We start from the raw sequence: 17,580 nt of genomic DNA on the forward strand, positions 1-17,580 counted from the left end.
AATTTTTGATATCTATTGTCTATTTTATTTAGATTCATTCAAATCCTATTTCCTTTCCTTTTTCCTTTGCTTCCTTCTCAAACCTTGATATCTCGATGCGAAGGGATGTATGAAGTATCAATCAATCAATCAATTGATGCGAGGGGTACAAAGGGTTTTATCTGGGGAGAGTAGTCGGTGAACTTCCATGTTTCCTTTACTTCAATCGCCGGTTTAAACCTCCGGACCCAGCACAATTTCCGCCAAGATACACCGTATGACCGGCCCATGTCCACTTTCCCCTATATAGAACCCCCCCCCCCCCCAACCCCGCGCCAGTCCCCTTTACTCTTCCCCAGATATACAGATCCAACCCCTGGCCATTATCCCCATCTCTACTACCCCGCCATGCTGCCCCATCACCCTCTACAACATCAGACCGCGCCCCTCAGTCCCCTGCCTCCATCAGTAGACCGACTAATGTCTTGCACAGTGGTTATCTCTACTTACACCATCCTAAATGAACTGGAGTAGAAATTGCGTTGTAGATCCCTTCAGTCGGCGGTAGCCTTATAGGGCCCATAGGACAGAGCGGTGGAAGCTGCACCGCGGCTGTCATCTTGATAGTTGCGCTCAGCGCCGTGCTCGTCGTGAGTCTGGGAGAAGGGGGAGGGAGCTGTGTTGGGGTAGGTGATCTGGGCGTAGATTTGGTGGGGTGAGCGTGGATGAATGACGGTGGACGATGGGTGAGGGTAGGTGAGAGCGCTGCGTCGAGTGGTTCTGGGAGGTATAAGCTGCTGTCAATAGAAGGTAGCAACGGGGGGGCACGCCTATTCTGAGGTGGTGGGTGAGACGAAGCTGGGGGCGGGAGAATTTTTGGGAAGGCCAAAGGAGAAGGGGGAGGGACGAGCGAGAAGCATGCAAAGTTGGATTGGGGTGTTTGGAGTAGGTGTGAGAATTGAAATGAATAGACACTTCGGTGCCGTATTTAGCCTCGGGGTAGTATATACCTAGGTACATGTATACTAGTAACGATCCAGTCGGGTCAGGGGCGTGGTAGTGGTTGATTGAGACGCGCGCGGGTATGAAGGCTGAGCTGGAGTAAGGCGGACGGAGGGATTAACGCGCTTAACTAAGCCTAATTCGGGTAGCGGGAGGAGCCCTGCAGCTCTCATCATCGGCGGTGTTTGCCAGTGAGAATAGTGAACAATCGGTCGATATAGGCGACAAATGGAGCCAGCTCCATTTTCCGAAAACCTGATTGGTGCCGATGACATCACCAGCCAATCAGATAATCAGAATATAGAGCTGGCAAAGTCTCCGATGATATGATAAGCAAGCCATATATGATGGGTATTTATTAATAGTGGAGGTGCCTACTTCTTTACCAGTAAAACAGCATTAGCCACACCACCAAGTTTTACTCACTTACCTGGATACATATCGAAGTATGTACTACCTACTCTAAAAATCGATGGTGCCAAGCACGATATCATGGTCAAGCCGGAGTTGTAACGAGAACCCAAACAAAGTACTATATCTCACTCATTTATGCTTTACGTTTATCATTTAAACTATACTAACCAACATCTCCCTTCCAGACATATCAAGAATGATTCAATAACTGCGCCATTGCTCCTTGAAGCCCAGTAACATGTGACCAAAAGACTTTCAGGTTCTCATCCTGCAAGAGGTTCATGCTTCTGTTCGCCCCCCAAGACTGAAGACATGCTCTTACAAAGTTTCTATATGCTGGTCCCATGTTTTGACAGATGCGTTCAAAGCATAGCATCAGAGCCACATCTTCTTGACCGGCCGGAATGTCTTTCGTGCTGCAGCAGCCAAGCTGGAGCAAAAGATATCCCAAGCGATAGATGTCGCGATTATTATCTGCGAGATAGGAAACGTTATCGTTGTTACGTTGTAGTGAAAGGTATGGTTTCCAATAGCCGATGCACGAGTTAGCTTCCTCCTGGCCTTCGAAGAAATATATTGTATTGATACCCCAGTCTCTGACCCAGGGGGAGGAATAAAGGTGTAAAAGAGACCTGGCGAGATTAATCGCAATGAGAAAGCGGTCCAGGGTTGTTAGGTCGGAAAGGCGATGTGAAATAACGTCGTGAAGCGAAAGTGGTTGACAGGATCTTGAACCAGATTTGGAAGGGTGTAAGCGCAATCGAAATCCACCGCCATCTTGTGAGTCATGAAAGCGTCCTTCATATCTTTCAATCTCGGACGAGAACACCTCGCAGATCTTTGCCGAACCTGTACCCTCGGCTGGCGCAGGGCTCGGCGCAGCAGTCGTTTCCGAAAGGAATACCACAGTGATAGGCGGGGGAGTGACTATAGATCCAGCATCACCGGGACTAGCAGATAGTCGAAAGGAGAATTGAGTCGGAGCTTCGGTTATTGCCGAAGGCTCCCCGGATTTACCCTTAGCACATTTTACTACTTCTGCAACCTGTCCATCTAAGCATAGATGCACCAGATGACAGTCACAGAGTAGGTTGTTGGACACAATTGGGTGTAGCCTTCCCGTGGCAGCATTTACTAGACATGCTTTCTCGGTGTCCACAACGGGGTCGTCTGATTGCGAAGGACCCTCTCGTAGTTCTGCAGACCTTTCGAGACGTAGCTGGGATTTCTGTACAAGCTTTAAGAGAACCCTTAACTGGGTAATTTCTTCATGCAGCTCCCTGCATAACGCTTTCATTTCGGCTATTATCCCTTTGATACACTCGACAAATCTCTTGTGGGAGTTATAATTCGACCGAAATCGGGAACATATGACAGTCGACGCTATGGACTATAGAGGGTCTATGGTCAGCGAATCACTTTCTTTTAGCACTCGCTCTAGTTCTGTCCTTACTAACCGCACTGTTCCCGGTTTTCTGAGGTCCTGGCTCTCCGACGGCGGGGGGAGCAGCTTCGGTAGCCACATCGATCCTATCTTGGGAGCTCCTCTGTGTCTCCCCCAGCTTTTTTAAGGTCATCTTGCAATTCCATATTGCACCTTTTACAACCGGCATCTGGGGCCCAAGCTTCTCTTCGAAACGTTCATTCAGCTCAGGCTTTGACCAATGCTCGCTCTCAGGGTCTTGTAACATGGACCGCCGTACACTCTCCTCCACCAAACCCTCGAATGAATGGTCAAGTGTCTGCGTAAATATCGCCTCGAGGACGTTAATCTTCTGTTTCACGCTTCTGGAGTCCTCCTCAAACGTTTTGTAGCTTGATACGAATTCCTTCACATTGCGATAGCTCTTATAGACCAGAATAATAATCGGAATCGCCCCAAATGTGATATCCATGATTGTAGGTGAATGTAATGTCGTTGATCAGACCTGAATATTTTTATCAGCAAAGGTCTATCCGTATGTCGCTCCGGGTTGCCACGAACTATTACTACGAGCTTGGTCTCAGAGATCGCTTTCTCCACTTAGGAAAATGACTGCCGTATTGTACTTCGATAATATTCAGTTTGACGATGGGAGGGGTTGGGAGCTAAGCTCGACGGTACCAAGCGAGGTTAGTGGTAGCTCACCCCAAGGAAAGAATTTTCACCAATCAAGGTGGAACAGTGAGGCGGCTCATCTCTAACTGGCTGCTTTTCAAGCCAGGCTATTGTGGTGCTAAGCCTCACTTCTCTGACGGTGAGGGGTTGACCGGAGCCAGAGTCTCTAAACTGTTATTCGCCTTAGACACGATCATTTTTCTGCTGCATTTACACCTTGCCATCTTAACCATGGCTCCCCCCGATACTATAGCAATAGCTAGTACCCTTGCTGGCTCATGTATCTCTCATATCTCAAAGGTCTCGGAATCACGGAGGAAGCACAAAGACAACTATCGGATAGCTCTCCACCGAGAATTTGGGCGTTTTAGGCTTTGGCTTCACGGTTTCCGTGAGCCTGTCACTGGGCAAACGATTGATCAAAGGTCTCCCAATAATGCACTAGACGAAGTACTAGAGGAGGCAACATACCTGAAAGAGCCCACGATATTACTCCTCTCGACCTTTACTAGCTGTTTACTATCGGACCATCTGAAAAAGGGTGATTCCTACAATAACATAATGGTTTATGGTAGCTAATGATACACAGTTGGCGATGACCTGACCCGCACATCACTCAATGTTTCCCTTCACCAAACCATGAAAATTTATCCCCACATGGAAAATACCTTGGAACGTCAATGGAATACACGGGAGTCAGTTATCACAGACATCTCTGATACTATCGACCTGTTATTCGATTTGGTCCCTCCGTTGGACGATGTGCTTGAGAACATCCGATACCCGCTGGTCCCTTCAAACGGCACTACAGAACTGCAAGGAGAGGTTCTGGTGACCTCTGGCGAAGTGATGGAAGAGGACCTGCCAGAATGGACAATACCTCTAGCAGACGCGTACTGTAAAATCTACCGGAAATATATCGAGGACAAGTTCCCAAATGCCAGTCCCGAGCTCGATATAGATAGGTTTGCAAAAGGGAATGCAAAGTGTCATGATGGATTACTTGCTGAGCCTGAAACGCCCATGCCCAGCGAGTCGGAGATCCAGTAGGTTTCAAGCTCTCATTCCCCTATCAACATAATCTTTAACATCTATACCACAGTATTGTGGCACCGGCCTCGAGGGAGGGTCCGGATGAATCTCTCCAGATCGGCCAGCCTGCGGAAGTTCAGGTAGCTGCAACATTTCACGATTCGGGCCTCGGGAGCTCGGCACCTACACAATCTATAATTAGCCCTTCTATGGGAGAGAGCGCTGGGGGAAAGATGCCCACAGTAATAATACTCCAGGACTCTAGTCTTGAGGGCTCGGTTCCTCCGCTACTCAATACGGCTTCTGCTCAAAAGGACCTTAAGGGCGATACTTTTCTTGCTCCGCCACCTTCGATATCAGGCCTTTCACAATCCACCCTTTGTTCCCAAAGTTCGACTCCAGATAAGAGACCTTCCCTGCCCACTATTCCTGAGCACCCCCCCTATTACTGTAAACTGTGTCGGAGTAATCTGAAACAAATGTCAAAGAGGTTCCGTGGCCACCAATGGAGGTAAATAGGCTCGAAACACCCATCTAGCGTTATTCTTCAAATTATATATTGATATTTTATCTAGGAAGCATATCTTTTCCGATCTGGAGGCATATATGTGCATCCGTGCGAACTGTTCCCAGAGAGACGTTTTCTTTAAATCGAAAAGGGAATGGGTTGCACACGATATGACGTGTAATCAAGACCTACCGCAAGAATCTGAGCGTACTCAACCGCCTGCAGCTGTACAGTGTCCGTTTTGCGTCAAAGAATTCGGAGCCAACAAGGCAGGATTCTATAATCATGTGGCACATCACATGGAAGACATCAGGTTGTTTGCCCTACCGCCGTCTTACAGAGATTTGATGGATGATTTCCAAAATAGCTCAAACACCGGAGCCTCGTCAAGTGGCATCCATGTTGATAGGGACGGACTTCCCACGATCGCAGAAATTGGGGATAGTCAACCATATGATCAATCAAACTTTGAACGATATCTAAAAGCTAATGCGAAAGCTGACAAATCCTTCGTTGGTGATTGGGTTCTCGGTGGAAGTCCATCACACGCCGAAGGGCAAACGGTCTTAGCAAGTGGTGAAATCCAGAGGCCGATTGATGATTCATTGCGCGTGACCGAATTGATATATACCTCGGTTGAGAGTATGTCATAGGGGTAAAATAGCCCCCCTCTGGAGAACCGTTAGGCTAACGCTCACAGATGACCGACGGCTAAAAGTCTTGGGCTGGCTATCGACGGTTAAATACGAGAGTCATCATATTCTTTCCCAGTGGCTCCGTCAAAAAGGCACCGGGACCTGGCTATTCGGGGATGATACCTTTGTGAAATGGGAAGATTCAGAAGCAAATTCAATTCTGTGGATACGTGGAATTCGTAAGAAAGAGCAATTCCAAATTCACATAAAAGGCACTGCTAACACTGAAGTTTAGCTGGCTCTGGAAAAACGATCTTAGCGTGAGTATAAAACCAGCCTTCAGGTGTCAGGCCGTGATCATAACGCGATATAGATCTTCCATTATCGATAAATTTAAGCTCCTATCGGCTAGTGATGATGGTCATGCGGTGGCATACTTCTACTGCAGTTACAAGGAGCCTGACAGAAGTGACGCTGCGTCAATCCTTCGCACGCTTATCAAGCAATTTTGTATCAACAAAGAAGATTGCAAAGTTCCTACACTCGTTGATCAGCTCTACCAAATGAAAGAGAACAGGGGTGACGCAAATCATCCTCTTAATCCTGAAGAGAGCACGGAACTGATCATCGCTCTTTCCGAAAAGTACCAGTCGACAACAATAATTATAGACGCACTAGATGAATGCTATGTAGGAACTCGCAAGTCGCTATTATCCTCCTTACACAAGATTGTTCAGAAAGCTACTAGAGTGAAGATCGTGGTGACTAGTAGATACGACGTTGATATCATCGACTCGTTCTCTACTAGTAGCGGCCCGTATTATTACATCCATTCTGGGGACAACTCCGGCGATATCAATCTTTATATTGATGCCGAGCTCGATCGACGCTGTCATCCGAGTAATGTACATTGCGACTATGACCTCCTACTTGAGGGAAAGATTGACCCGGAGCTTAAAGCCCTGATACGATCGCGTCTTCAGGCTGAATCAAATGGAATGTATGTATCAGTGTTTGGTACCCGGGCCGGTGCTCACGTGAAACATGGGCTAAGTTCTACATTCCAGGTTTCTGTGGGTCAACTTGCAGATCATAGCACTTTGCGCTGCGCGCACCGTCAGAGGTGTAAAAGAGGTGCTCGATGGTATGCCGCGAGCCTTGAGCGAAACGTACTCGCAGATACTGGGGAGGATTCAATTGCAAGATCCTAACTCTCGTAGAGTCGCTATGATTATCCTGAAGTGGCTACTATGCGCTCAAAAAGTTTGTACAACGGGATGTGTTATCCAGGCTCTCGCGATAGATCCTGGGGTACCCGATTTGAACAATGAAGGACTAAGCCGGGAGATACCTGATATCCTAGGTATCTGTAAGGGCCTTGTGGTTCATGACGAGGGACTCGGAATATTCCGGTTCGCGCACCCTTCCGTTCAGGAGTTTCTGGTACAAGAGCCTGCATTCGAGCGGGAGAGCAGTAATACATACGTCGCCGAGGTTTGTGTTACAGCGCTACTATATCACCACGGGGATGGAAGCTCGATCCCTGAATTATATTCTTACGCCATGGAGTACTGGGGGGATCATGTCCGCCTTTCAGGTGTTACAACACGGGCTTTGGCGACCCTTTGTATGGACTTTTTTAAGTCTTCCGTGGCTTATAATCAGTGGGGCACAAAAATAACCAAAAAAACCGACATTCTCAGGCCAGGATTTAGAGAATCTACTCCAGTAGTAGGGCCGCTATTGGTAGTCTCCTATTATGGGTTACCAGATCTATGCAGACTTATAACCGAGGACTCACATGATCAACTACATTCACGGAATGAGGCTGGCAAAACCCCATTATCCGCAGCGGCAGATAAGGGCCATGACCGGGTAGTCCTTGTACTGCTAGAGTGTGGGAGCAATGTTTCCTCTAAGGACAACGCCGGCAAGACCCCATTATCCACAGCGGCAGAGAGCGGCCATGACAAAGTAGTGCAGCTGCTGCTGGAGAGGAAGGGCGTGGATGCGGATTCCAAGAGTAATGGTGATCGGACCCCACTATCCTGGGCAGCGGAGAACGGCCATGACAAGGTAGTGAAGCTACTGCTGGAGAGGGAGGATGTGGATGCGGATTCCAAGAGTAATAGTGATCGGACCCCACTATCCTGGGCAGCGGAGAACGGCCATGACAAGGTAGTGAAGCTACTGCTGGAGAGGGAGGATGTGGATGCGGATTCCAAGAGTAATGGTGATCGGACCCCACTATCCTGGGCAGCGAAGAAGGGCCATGACAAGGTAGTGAAGCTACTGCTGGAGAGGGAGGATGTGGATGTGAACTCGAAGGATAGTACGCATGGGCTGACCCCACTATCCTGGGCAGCGATGAACGGCCATGACAAGGTAGTGAAGCTACTGCTGGAGAGAGAGGATGTGGATGTGAACTCAAAGGATAGTACGCATGGGCAGACTCCACTATCCTGGGCAGCGAAGAAGGGCCATGACAAGGTAGTGAAGCTACTGCTGGAGAGGGAGGATGTGGATGCGGATTCCAAGAGTAATAGTGATCGGACCCCACTATCCTGGGCAGCGATGAACGGCCATGATAAGGTAGTGCAGCTACTGCTGGAGAGGGAGGATGTGGATGTGAACTCGAAGGATAATACGCAGGGGCTGACCCCACTATCCTGGGCAGCGATGAACGGCCATGACAAGGTAGTGAAGCTACTGCTGGAGAGGAAGGATGTGGATGTGAGCTCGAAGGATAGTCCGCATGGGCAGACCCCACTATCCTGGGCAGCGATGAACGGCCATGACAAGGTAGTGAAGCTACTGCTGGAGAGGAAGGATGTGGATGTGAACTCGAAGGATAATACGCAGGGGCTGACCCCACTATCCTGGGCAGCGATGAACGGCCATGACAAGGTAGTGAAGCTACTGCTGGAGAGGAAGGATGTGGATGTGAGCTCGAAGGATAGTCCGCATGGGCAGACCCCACTATCCTGGGCAGCGATGAACGGCCATGACAAGGTAGTGAAGCTACTGCTGGAGAGGAAGGATGTGGATGTGAACTCGAAGGATAATACGCAGGGGCTGACCCCACTATCCTGGGCAGCGATGAACGGCCATGACAAGGTAGTGAAGCTACTGCTGGAGAGGAAGGATGTGGATGTGAGCTCGAAGGATAGTCCGCATGGGCAGACCCCACTATCCTGGGCAGCGATGAACGGCCATGACAAGGTAGTGAAGCTACTGCTGGAGAGGAAGGATGTGGATGTGAACTCGAAGGATAGTCCGCATGGGCAGACCCCACTATCCTGGGCAGCGGAGAACGGCCGTGACAAAGTAGTGCAGCTACTGCTGGAGGGGAAGGGCGTGGATGCGGATTCCAAGAGTAAGGATGATCGGACCCCACTATCCTGGGCAGCGGCGAACGGCCATGACAAGGTAGTGAAGCTGCTGCTGGAGAGGGAGGATGTGGATGTGAACTCGAAGGATGAAAACGGCAAGATCGCATTAGACCTGGCGGCGGAGCGTGGTCACACAAAAGTGATGGAGCTACTAAGGGTCAAATCAGAACATACTGATGATGATAATGTAAGCGAAGACTAAATCCATTGGCCCCTCCCACCAAACCCGTAGGATACTAATACATTATATAGTAGATACCTGAAGATGACTGAATATCAGTAGTGAGGTGCCTCGCTATAAGGAAGGCCGTCTCCGCCTGCGTAGAACGACCAAAAAAGCGGAAACATCTCTACAAGATATCGCGTTAACATTCGATTGGGGACCGTTTGGAGGAATGGGCTATTTCACTCTCGGGGATGAGATCTTGTTACTCTTCTCCTTTTGATACTGGAATTTTTTTATTTCATTTTTGCTTCGTTTTCACTTGGGGACTTTTTTCATATGCGTGGTTGGACGTGGTAGCTTTCATTTCCTAACTTTCTTTCCTAGTTTTGTTTATTGCCTAACCTTCTCTATATATCCTCCTACCCACACTGCAGGAAATTGGCATTTATGACGTTTTCCCAAACGCAAAACCAAACCACGCCCCAGCTCCTCACAGCTTATGAACTTTGAGACTCCTCACGGTGAGGTAACCGTTCCCAGTAATGGCCTCGCGCTGGGGCGCCTTAGGTACTGTTACCCCCAAAAGGAGGTCTCGTTACAGAGTTTGGGGGGGGGGGGGGGGGTTGGTGGTGATTATTTGGGTCGACCCGCTGATGCCCGAGGGCTCCAAAATAACTTACCAGTGATGGATAGCGTTACCGTGTCAATCCCGTATTGCTGAGGATTCGCACCGTCGCCCGTCGCGTAGAGTAGAAGAGTAGAAGCTGTCTATGTCAACCCACGACGCGTCGTATGTTATATGTTCGGCTATAGATAGACATCCACGCTCGCGGTCGGATTCGCCAGTGGGGGATCCGCATGATCGCCCCCAGGCCCAGGGTAGGGTTGGCGGGGTGCTAGTTACCCCGCATTTCGGTTGATGCAGGGATATATTAGTGTATGTGGGTAGGCTTATCGATAAGACATTGCTGTGCGCGATGATGGGGTGGAGTGAGGCTCTGGTCTTGTGCGGGGTTGATAATCTCTTGGCGCCAAGGATAATCTCGCGCCATCACACAGTTGGCGCGTCGTTGAGCTCTCCACCCCCCCGTCGACACCAGCTCCTCAGATCCTGCTTCGTTTTCAACAGCGGCAGCTCCATGACATCGATGCGACAACTATCTCTCTCTGTGGGAGAATGGGCAGTGACGGGCGTGTAACTAACCAGGACTAACACGCGACAGCTTCTACCCTCGCGCCGCTAGGGCAGGTTCGATACATCGGCCGCCACCCATGGGCCATGATCCACGATTGATTGGTGTCGTTGTCAATGATCGCACCACTCGCCGCTCACGTATAGGCCTGGTGGGCGGAGCAGGCTCAGGGATGTGGGGTGTCATACAAAGACTTGGATGATAGGAGTGTTGTGGTGTGCGGGGCTATGGGTCTCGTCTCGGTGGATGGGATTCTCGCGTAAACGTGGCCGTGGCGGCGAAAGAAGAGGGGAAGGGACGTTTCTCTTTTTGGGCGCGTTATCCTCCGACTCAAAGTAGTAATATATCGAGAGAATTATCGAGAAGGCAGGTATATTAGCCATTGGAAGCAATCCCTTGCTTCAGGTATTCCTTGCGCAAACCCCACATGTAAAGCTTGGGTGTGTGCAACGGCGTCTTTACGTGTTAAATTCTGGAGGTATGCACTAATGGTGTTTGGAATATGTGTAGGTACAACGCACACCCCACTGTACCGTATGCACTACAAGATACCCCAGCCCCTGATATCCCCAGTCTCTACCCTAGCCTTAGTACCACTCCCTCCACGCCCAAACTCTTCTCCACCACACCACCTGAATCCAGCTTTCAAACCCCTCCACTACATCGCCGCACACCTCCTCTCTCAATTCGCCGCCAGAACCTTTACCCCTCGAGTTGGTGTTTAATCCGGCTGCTTCGCTTCCGCGTCACCCCGAGTAGCATCTATACCGTCGTTAAAGCAGCCCGTCCAAAACCGCGGTGATGTTTATATTGATGGCGGTGGGCGGGGGGGGGGGTGTGTGTTCATGGAGGATCGCGGGGTGTCGTGGCATGACCGGTAGTGGGGAGAGGGTGGATTGGTGGAAGCTGTGCTATGGGTAAGAATGCCAGCTTGTGAGCGGGGTCAATCCGCTGCGCTAACACGTTGTAGCTTCAACTGTGGCGAGCCCTTCTCCCAGTGTGGCATCTCGAAATATAGATCATTCGGCAACACAGCAACGGTCCGGCGGGGCATTCTGAACGTTTACTGCGATACGCTATGCAGAGATACCACCCCGTTCCCCCCACGTACACACACCGATATCCCCACAAATAACTCCGACACAGGTCATAATTTACACCCACTAACGTACTACTTGCGTAACCCGGCATTGAAAAGCGGCCGTACCCCACACACAACCTCCTCGGAACCCAAATCATTCACTTCGAACTCACATCCACCAGCTAGACGAAGGTTAGGTACAGCGAGCGGGGTTACGTCGGGTATGTCTACACCAATTATTCCAGATTTGCTAGAGTTTGGAGCACACCCCTACAGCCCGCTCGCTGCATTACTTTTCTGCGTGTTATAGATACCTACTCCTAGTCACACAAGTGTTTGTTGCGATTGGACTACATACATCTACACCCGGGCCAACGACCCCAACCAGCAGGGACATTGCAAAGCTACGATCCACCGGCGGGGCTTCTACTTTTATCGCTAGATAAGCACCCATCTTGCCGTCTAAACATACATTGCGGACTGACGGGTGCAGACATCCTTGGGAACCTGAGAGCGCGGTATGAGCTGGATCAGACGCACTGGTAAATTATCATGGTGCTTAACATTGTTGTACTAGGATTCTGCTCACACTGCAGGTTCATATCATGTCATCTACGTAGGATGTTCTGTACACAGCCACCGGTGTTTGTGGGGTATAGAGATGTAGCCTAGTATTAATCTATGGAAACTGACATTCCGGTTAAGATGATGCGTTGGGGATATCGATGAATTCGGGGCGCAGATAAGGGTGGGGGGTAGGTGGGCGAGGGATGAAGGGTGGCGTTGGTGGTGGTGGTGGTGGCTCTAGCAGCAGCGGTGGAAATGCACCATCCGACTCATTCCCTGAAGAGGCTTCTACAAAAGGACACAAAAGACTCGTTTCTATGCCCTTTTGATTTTGTGACAAGTCGATACTCCTCGCTTGTATGTAAATATTTTCATTTGTTTCGTCTGTTACTCACATAAAAATATGCTTAAATCAGTGCCCCTTACGAAATCGAGGCTTTCCTATGTGTATGTGATACCGAGTCTTTTGGATATTTACCGTGTCTTTGCCCCTACGAAATAAAGTCAGCAAGAATCATGCCTTCGCCTAGAATATTTCCACGCCCACTCAAAATCAGTGAAAGGCGGCTCTGATCCTGATCCTTTCGTTGAGACTTGTTCGGCCCAAAAAAAAAAAAGGAAATGTTTGTATGATTGGCACCAGAAGGGTTCGATTCGTTGGTCATATACTTCCAATCCTAACAGCACAGTACCGAAAGATGGGTGGAGCCACTACGGTAATCCCGTAAATAAGTTATGGCAGCCTGCCGCGACCATTTCACCCCCGGAGAGAGTTTTAGCGCGCAGGACCACGACCACGACCACGACCACCGCTGGCACCGGCACCTCCACCAGCACTAGATCGAGCACCTCCGCCACCACCGAATTAGCATCCAATCTGCAGGCAATTGCACCTCCGCCAGCAGCACCCCCCGCCGTCAAAAGGGAGTGATAATCCTGACCGGAAATGCGAGTGATATTTGTGACTAAGGTTAATTTATTGTTAGGGTTAGTTTTTTTTTTTTTTGTTGTTGTCTAATTCATACCCACATGCAACCCGGAGTTTATGGCGGCGTACCTCCTCTCTAAGCACCAGCGCAGGGTCTCACCTTTATGAAGCGGTAGCCTCAGGTGTGTGGAATACCGCAACCGGCTGTTAGGCCAACACTATCGCCTAGTCACACTCCTCCGCATTTTTCTCTAGGAAAACTCTCTCCACAGAGCAGAAAACCCACCCACATGCCAAGCCAGGAAAGGAAACCACGATTAATATCCCCCGCCCCGGCAGGATTTGAACCTGCAACCTTGCCCACCCTCGGAAATTTCCTAATGTTAGGGTTAGTGATTAAGTATTCTTAAAAGTACCGTCACCCCGGGGCTGGATCTGAAGCCTATTGTTGTCCAACCGGTATCTAGTCCTTACTTTATGGCTCAGGCGGTGTTCTTTGACATTTCCAGGCTTATGAACACCATTAATCAAATCCCGAATAAGCAAAATTCGTTCAAGTGAAGGCCGAAAACGATTGCCACCAGTTTTGAGGAGAGGCTCATACCAGGCCTGGCGTGCTTGGTCAGAGAACGGAGTGGATACAGTAATCAAAGAAGAAGACATGATAGGATAGGATATTTAGAGTGTCCGTGGGCTGTATGTTCCGCTGTCTGTATTGTGTTTCGTGGTCGAACAAAAGAAGAAAATATGTTCACTTTAGCCTCTTGTCTATGTGGGGGGGGTTCATCGAGCTTCCTTCATAGCTCGCCCGACAGATCAGGAATACACTAAACACTAACTAATCTTGACGAGACAGGAGGATTCCTGGCTCGCATTGACAACTCAGGAATATTCTTCGCTCGGCCCCATTCCCACCTCGGTCAGTGCAGTATCCTTATAAGGTGAATATCAAACCTTCTCAAGGAATTCGATCGATGATTCGATTACGGGCAACGAGCCTATGCTAATTGGATCCTCACTTGCGACCTCCCCGACGGACCCGAGACGGTATCAAGTCGTTACTGTCAGCTTCTCCTCTATCCCGAGTAGTCCTTCGCAGTGTTTCGGGTATAATATCCCCCAACCCCCCGATGTGCAAATCCCTGGTGTTCCCCGCTTCGAAATTACGATTGACTCTCATTTAGTCGGCTTAACCCCGCTAAATAATGGTCCCCAAACTTGTGGTGTTGAGTAGGCCTTTTAAGCTCTGTCCTTGAATATATTTCGGAATTATATCGCTCTCTGAAGCTAATGTTAAGCTTGGTGGACCCTTACCCGTCCTCTGGAGCCTCTGCAGGCGCGGGCAAAACCCCTGTATCTCCTGATGGCACTGGCCCGCCCACCGGACCTTTTGCTGTCACTGGCTTGCCCCCAGGAGCTCATGTTGACCTTAGTGGACGCTTACACGCCCCCTGCAACTCAGGTAGACCTCCATGGGCGCTTACCCGTCCCTTGGAGCTTCTGCTGCCGCTGGCACGCCCCTGGAGCTTATGTTGAGCCTGGTAGAAGCCTGCGCACCCTCCCGGAACTCTTGTCGGTCGTGGCTTGGTCCCTGGGATCGATGCTGGCGCTGGCTCGCCTTTTAGAGCTCCTGCTGGCGCTGCATAACATACTGGAGCTCCACATGTCACTGGCCCGCCCCCTGAACTTTATGCTGGCACCAGGGTTCTCAATGATAAGGCGGTATCGTGATAGTCATCGATAAAATCTTCAGGTGGTATAGTGGTTAAAGTACGATATGATGACCTACAGGTAATAGTGAGTATGATATGGCATCTTATCTGTATCGGTAATATCAAGATAGAGGCTTGGCGCGCGGATGAGCAGTCTGACCGCCTTTTCTTGCTTTTTCTAAGCGCTTAAGCTTGATCCTTCTGGTACATTTTCCACAACATGAGACATCACTCGTTTCAACCATGGTCTATCACAATTTCTTCTTTTTTTCTCTTTTTATGTAATTCATTAATTATGGTAGTGGTATATCACAGCCAGCACAATAAGAGTTCGCAAAATATCATGCAGTTCGATACTGACCTGAGAACACGGCAGTTGGTGCAATATGGCACCAGAATTACACCAATACGTATTATTGAGAACCCTGGCTGGCACTGCCAACTGCAGTTGATTTCATCCTGCCGTTGCCTAGTCCCGGGAACTCTTGCCAGCGCTGGCTGGTCACTACTGCTGTCGCTGGCACGCCCTCTAGACTTTATGCTGGTCCTGCATTGCACACTGGACTTCAAGCTGGCGCTGGCTCGCTCCTGGATTTGATGCAGACGCTGGATAGCTGTCTGAAGCTCACGCTGGTGCTGGCACGTTCACTGAAGCTTCTGTCGCCGCTGGGGTAGTCAGGACTATACTACATGTACGAAGGCAGATGTAATGGCATAATCTTTTATAATTGTATTTTCTTGTATGACGTAAATAAACAAGACTTGCGCGGGGTGTTAGCAGCCAAAATCATCAAGGTGGATGTGTGGGTAAACTACATACATGTAGTTGATTTGGGTGGTGGAGATTGGGGTGGAGGCGAGCCGTGAAGGTGGAGGTGCACGTGGGGGCAAGAGTTACGGTGTGGTGGGGATCGTTTTCTTGGCATGCGACCGCGGAGCCTCACCGCAGAGCCTCATTACGCAGCCGCAGAGCCTCACTATATGCATATGCGAAACCGGAGCCTCATGTCTCTACTCGTATTTTCGTGACGTTTGTAAAAGGAACCACTATTGCATACCATACAAATACGCGCCAAGTCCACAATTTAGTATGGTATGCGCCCACTCTTAAAGGTAACACAAAGTGACGGAAAGTCAATCGCTTATAACTTCACCACCAAAAATGATATCAAAAAAGTGGAAAAATAGAAGTATAGTAATAGTAATGAACTTTCGTTCTATTTCTCCAGAATTCTAATATCTGTCTGGGTTGTAAAGCCTTAGGAATTTGAAATTGCGTATTTTTGTATGTAAAATGCGCCAAGACTGAACAAAGTGGAATAGTATTAGAGCGTATTTGACAACTGTCGATTCTGACAATTGACAGTTCGCTGGCTGCAATAGCGGTTTGCCGAACCGTCAATTTTAATTGATGAGGGTATCGGCACAGGGTACCGGAACTTGGAGCTGGACTCTATCAATTCGCAAAAGGCCTTATGTCTCGATCTCGCCACTGATAATGGTCGAGATCTAGTAAATAATTTGACAGTTCGTGAAGTAAATGTCAATTTTGCGACCCGCAACTGTCAAAACCGAACTGTCAATTGTCGAAATCGACAGTTGTCAAATACGCTCTATTATATCCATTTATACCCCCAGAAAAGCAAACCTGAGTGATTCGTGGCAGTAATGCAGCAGAATGGCTAGAAATGGGCCCTCTTATTGGCCCATGAGGCCTATTACAGCCACAATTGTTGTGCCGGTGTTGACTCTCCTAGATATTCATAGTTCCGCTACCCCCGTTACCCCTTCAGAACCGACTGTGGTGTGATCCTTACCCAAGACATGGACTATCACTCGGATTTTATGGTTACTGAATTATTTATCTTTGCATGCAACCGGAAGGTTATGAAAAATCCTACCCCTCCCTTTTTACAGAGGCAGAGCAAAGCAAGCGCGTTAATTGGTTTAGTTGATGCTATCCATTGTATAGATAGTGTACATCTCACCACTAGAACGAGTTTAGTACCTGTACCTGAGGATATCCCCTGGAGAACCTGACTACTGGTATCCAATTATCTCTTCTTCAGGCCGTCGATATCAAAGGCGACTAGTTCAAAAAATCTACACCAGAGCGTAGCCGGGTGCTCCCACATCTTTCGCCGGGTCGTGCTTAAATCGCAATAATTATCATACCTCGTGCCCGTCCTCCAAATCCGCAATCCATCAGCGGGACAGCTGATGGCCGGGATGAAGGGGCGCAGAGTTTCTCTCTCTTGTTGCCCTAGCACTGATCGCCCCTGCTTTCCTCCCGGGCGTCTCTGCGGGATATATATAACGCCGGTCATGGGTATTGCATCATAGACTAATTTGCCCAAGAATAACTACCGAGGTAACGTACGTAACACTCCCCCCCTTCCCCTCCCCTCGGGGGAGGTCTCAGAGGGAGTCTACGAATAAGGAATTGTCAGTTCTTTTGTTCTCCTGCGTTCTCTATGTCTCGTTCCCTGCGCGTGATGGTCAGTCCATGTTCTAGCGCATGCTAACGAGGCCCTTCACTCATAATATACTTGATTATATCGATGTACAACACACCTTGTAGTTCTCCGCCTCTCTTGCCCCTCCAGTGGGAGTGTCGGCAATTAGTCGATATGGACAGTCAAAGTTCCAAAAGGACCAAAAGAATCCAGTAACAATCGAACCACAGAGAGCATAAACATGCAGCTCACTCTCCAAGTCGGGAGGTTGGGCCCGGGGGTGAGGGAGCCTCGAGTCCAAACCCTAAACCATGCTTCTTTTAAGCTAAAAGTCAGTCGCTGCCAATGAGAATTCAAGTTGACACCCTCTACCGTGAGTTGAGCTATCCCTTAGTCTGTCAGTAAATTCGCTGCGCT

At 49.2% G+C, this 17,580-nt stretch overlaps 4 protein-coding genes across 4 annotated transcripts; 2 read left to right on the forward strand and 2 right to left on the reverse strand.

The window, feature by feature from the left end:
• Positions 1-427: 427 nt before the first annotated feature.
• Positions 428-999, reverse strand: LAJ45_02952 (uncharacterized protein; the record flags this gene model as incomplete). Its single annotated transcript, XM_046112543.1, has 3 exons — positions 428-435; positions 490-759; positions 990-999. The coding sequence occupies 3 exons, from the start codon at positions 997-999 to the stop codon at positions 428-430; spliced, it is 288 nt and encodes a 95-aa protein (XP_045974032.1).
• A 586-nt stretch (positions 1,000-1,585) lies between these two features.
• Positions 1,586-3,290, reverse strand: LAJ45_02953 (uncharacterized protein; the record flags this gene model as incomplete). Its single annotated transcript, XM_046112544.1, has 2 exons — positions 1,586-2,785; positions 2,853-3,290. The coding sequence occupies 2 exons, from the start codon at positions 3,288-3,290 to the stop codon at positions 1,586-1,588; spliced, it is 1,638 nt and encodes a 545-aa protein (XP_045974033.1).
• Positions 3,291-3,724: 434 nt separating this feature from the next.
• Positions 3,725-9,315, forward strand: LAJ45_02954 (uncharacterized protein; the record flags this gene model as incomplete). The annotated part of the gene is made up of 9 exons (XM_046112545.1): positions 3,725-4,034; positions 4,083-4,539; positions 4,596-5,036; positions 5,101-5,675; positions 5,734-5,907; positions 5,964-5,988; positions 6,042-6,668; positions 6,736-9,247; positions 9,313-9,315. 9 exons carry the CDS (start codon positions 3,725-3,727, stop codon positions 9,313-9,315), a joined length of 5,124 nt encoding a protein of 1,707 aa, XP_045974034.1.
• A 1,974-nt stretch (positions 9,316-11,289) lies between these two features.
• On the forward strand, positions 11,290-12,172 carry LAJ45_02955 (uncharacterized protein; the record flags this gene model as incomplete). The annotated part of the gene is made up of 4 exons (XM_046112546.1): positions 11,290-11,336; positions 11,390-11,721; positions 11,994-12,042; positions 12,097-12,172. The coding sequence occupies 4 exons, from the start codon at positions 11,290-11,292 to the stop codon at positions 12,170-12,172; spliced, it is 504 nt and encodes a 167-aa protein (XP_045974035.1).
• Positions 12,173-17,580: the final 5,408 nt, after the last annotated feature.

Source organism: Morchella importuna (assembly GCF_003444635.1).
Source record: "Morchella importuna strain M04M26 chromosome Unknown Morimp01GS006, whole genome shotgun sequence".
In the NCBI taxonomy this organism is placed as follows: Eukaryota; Fungi; Ascomycota; class Pezizomycetes; order Pezizales; family Morchellaceae; genus Morchella; species Morchella importuna.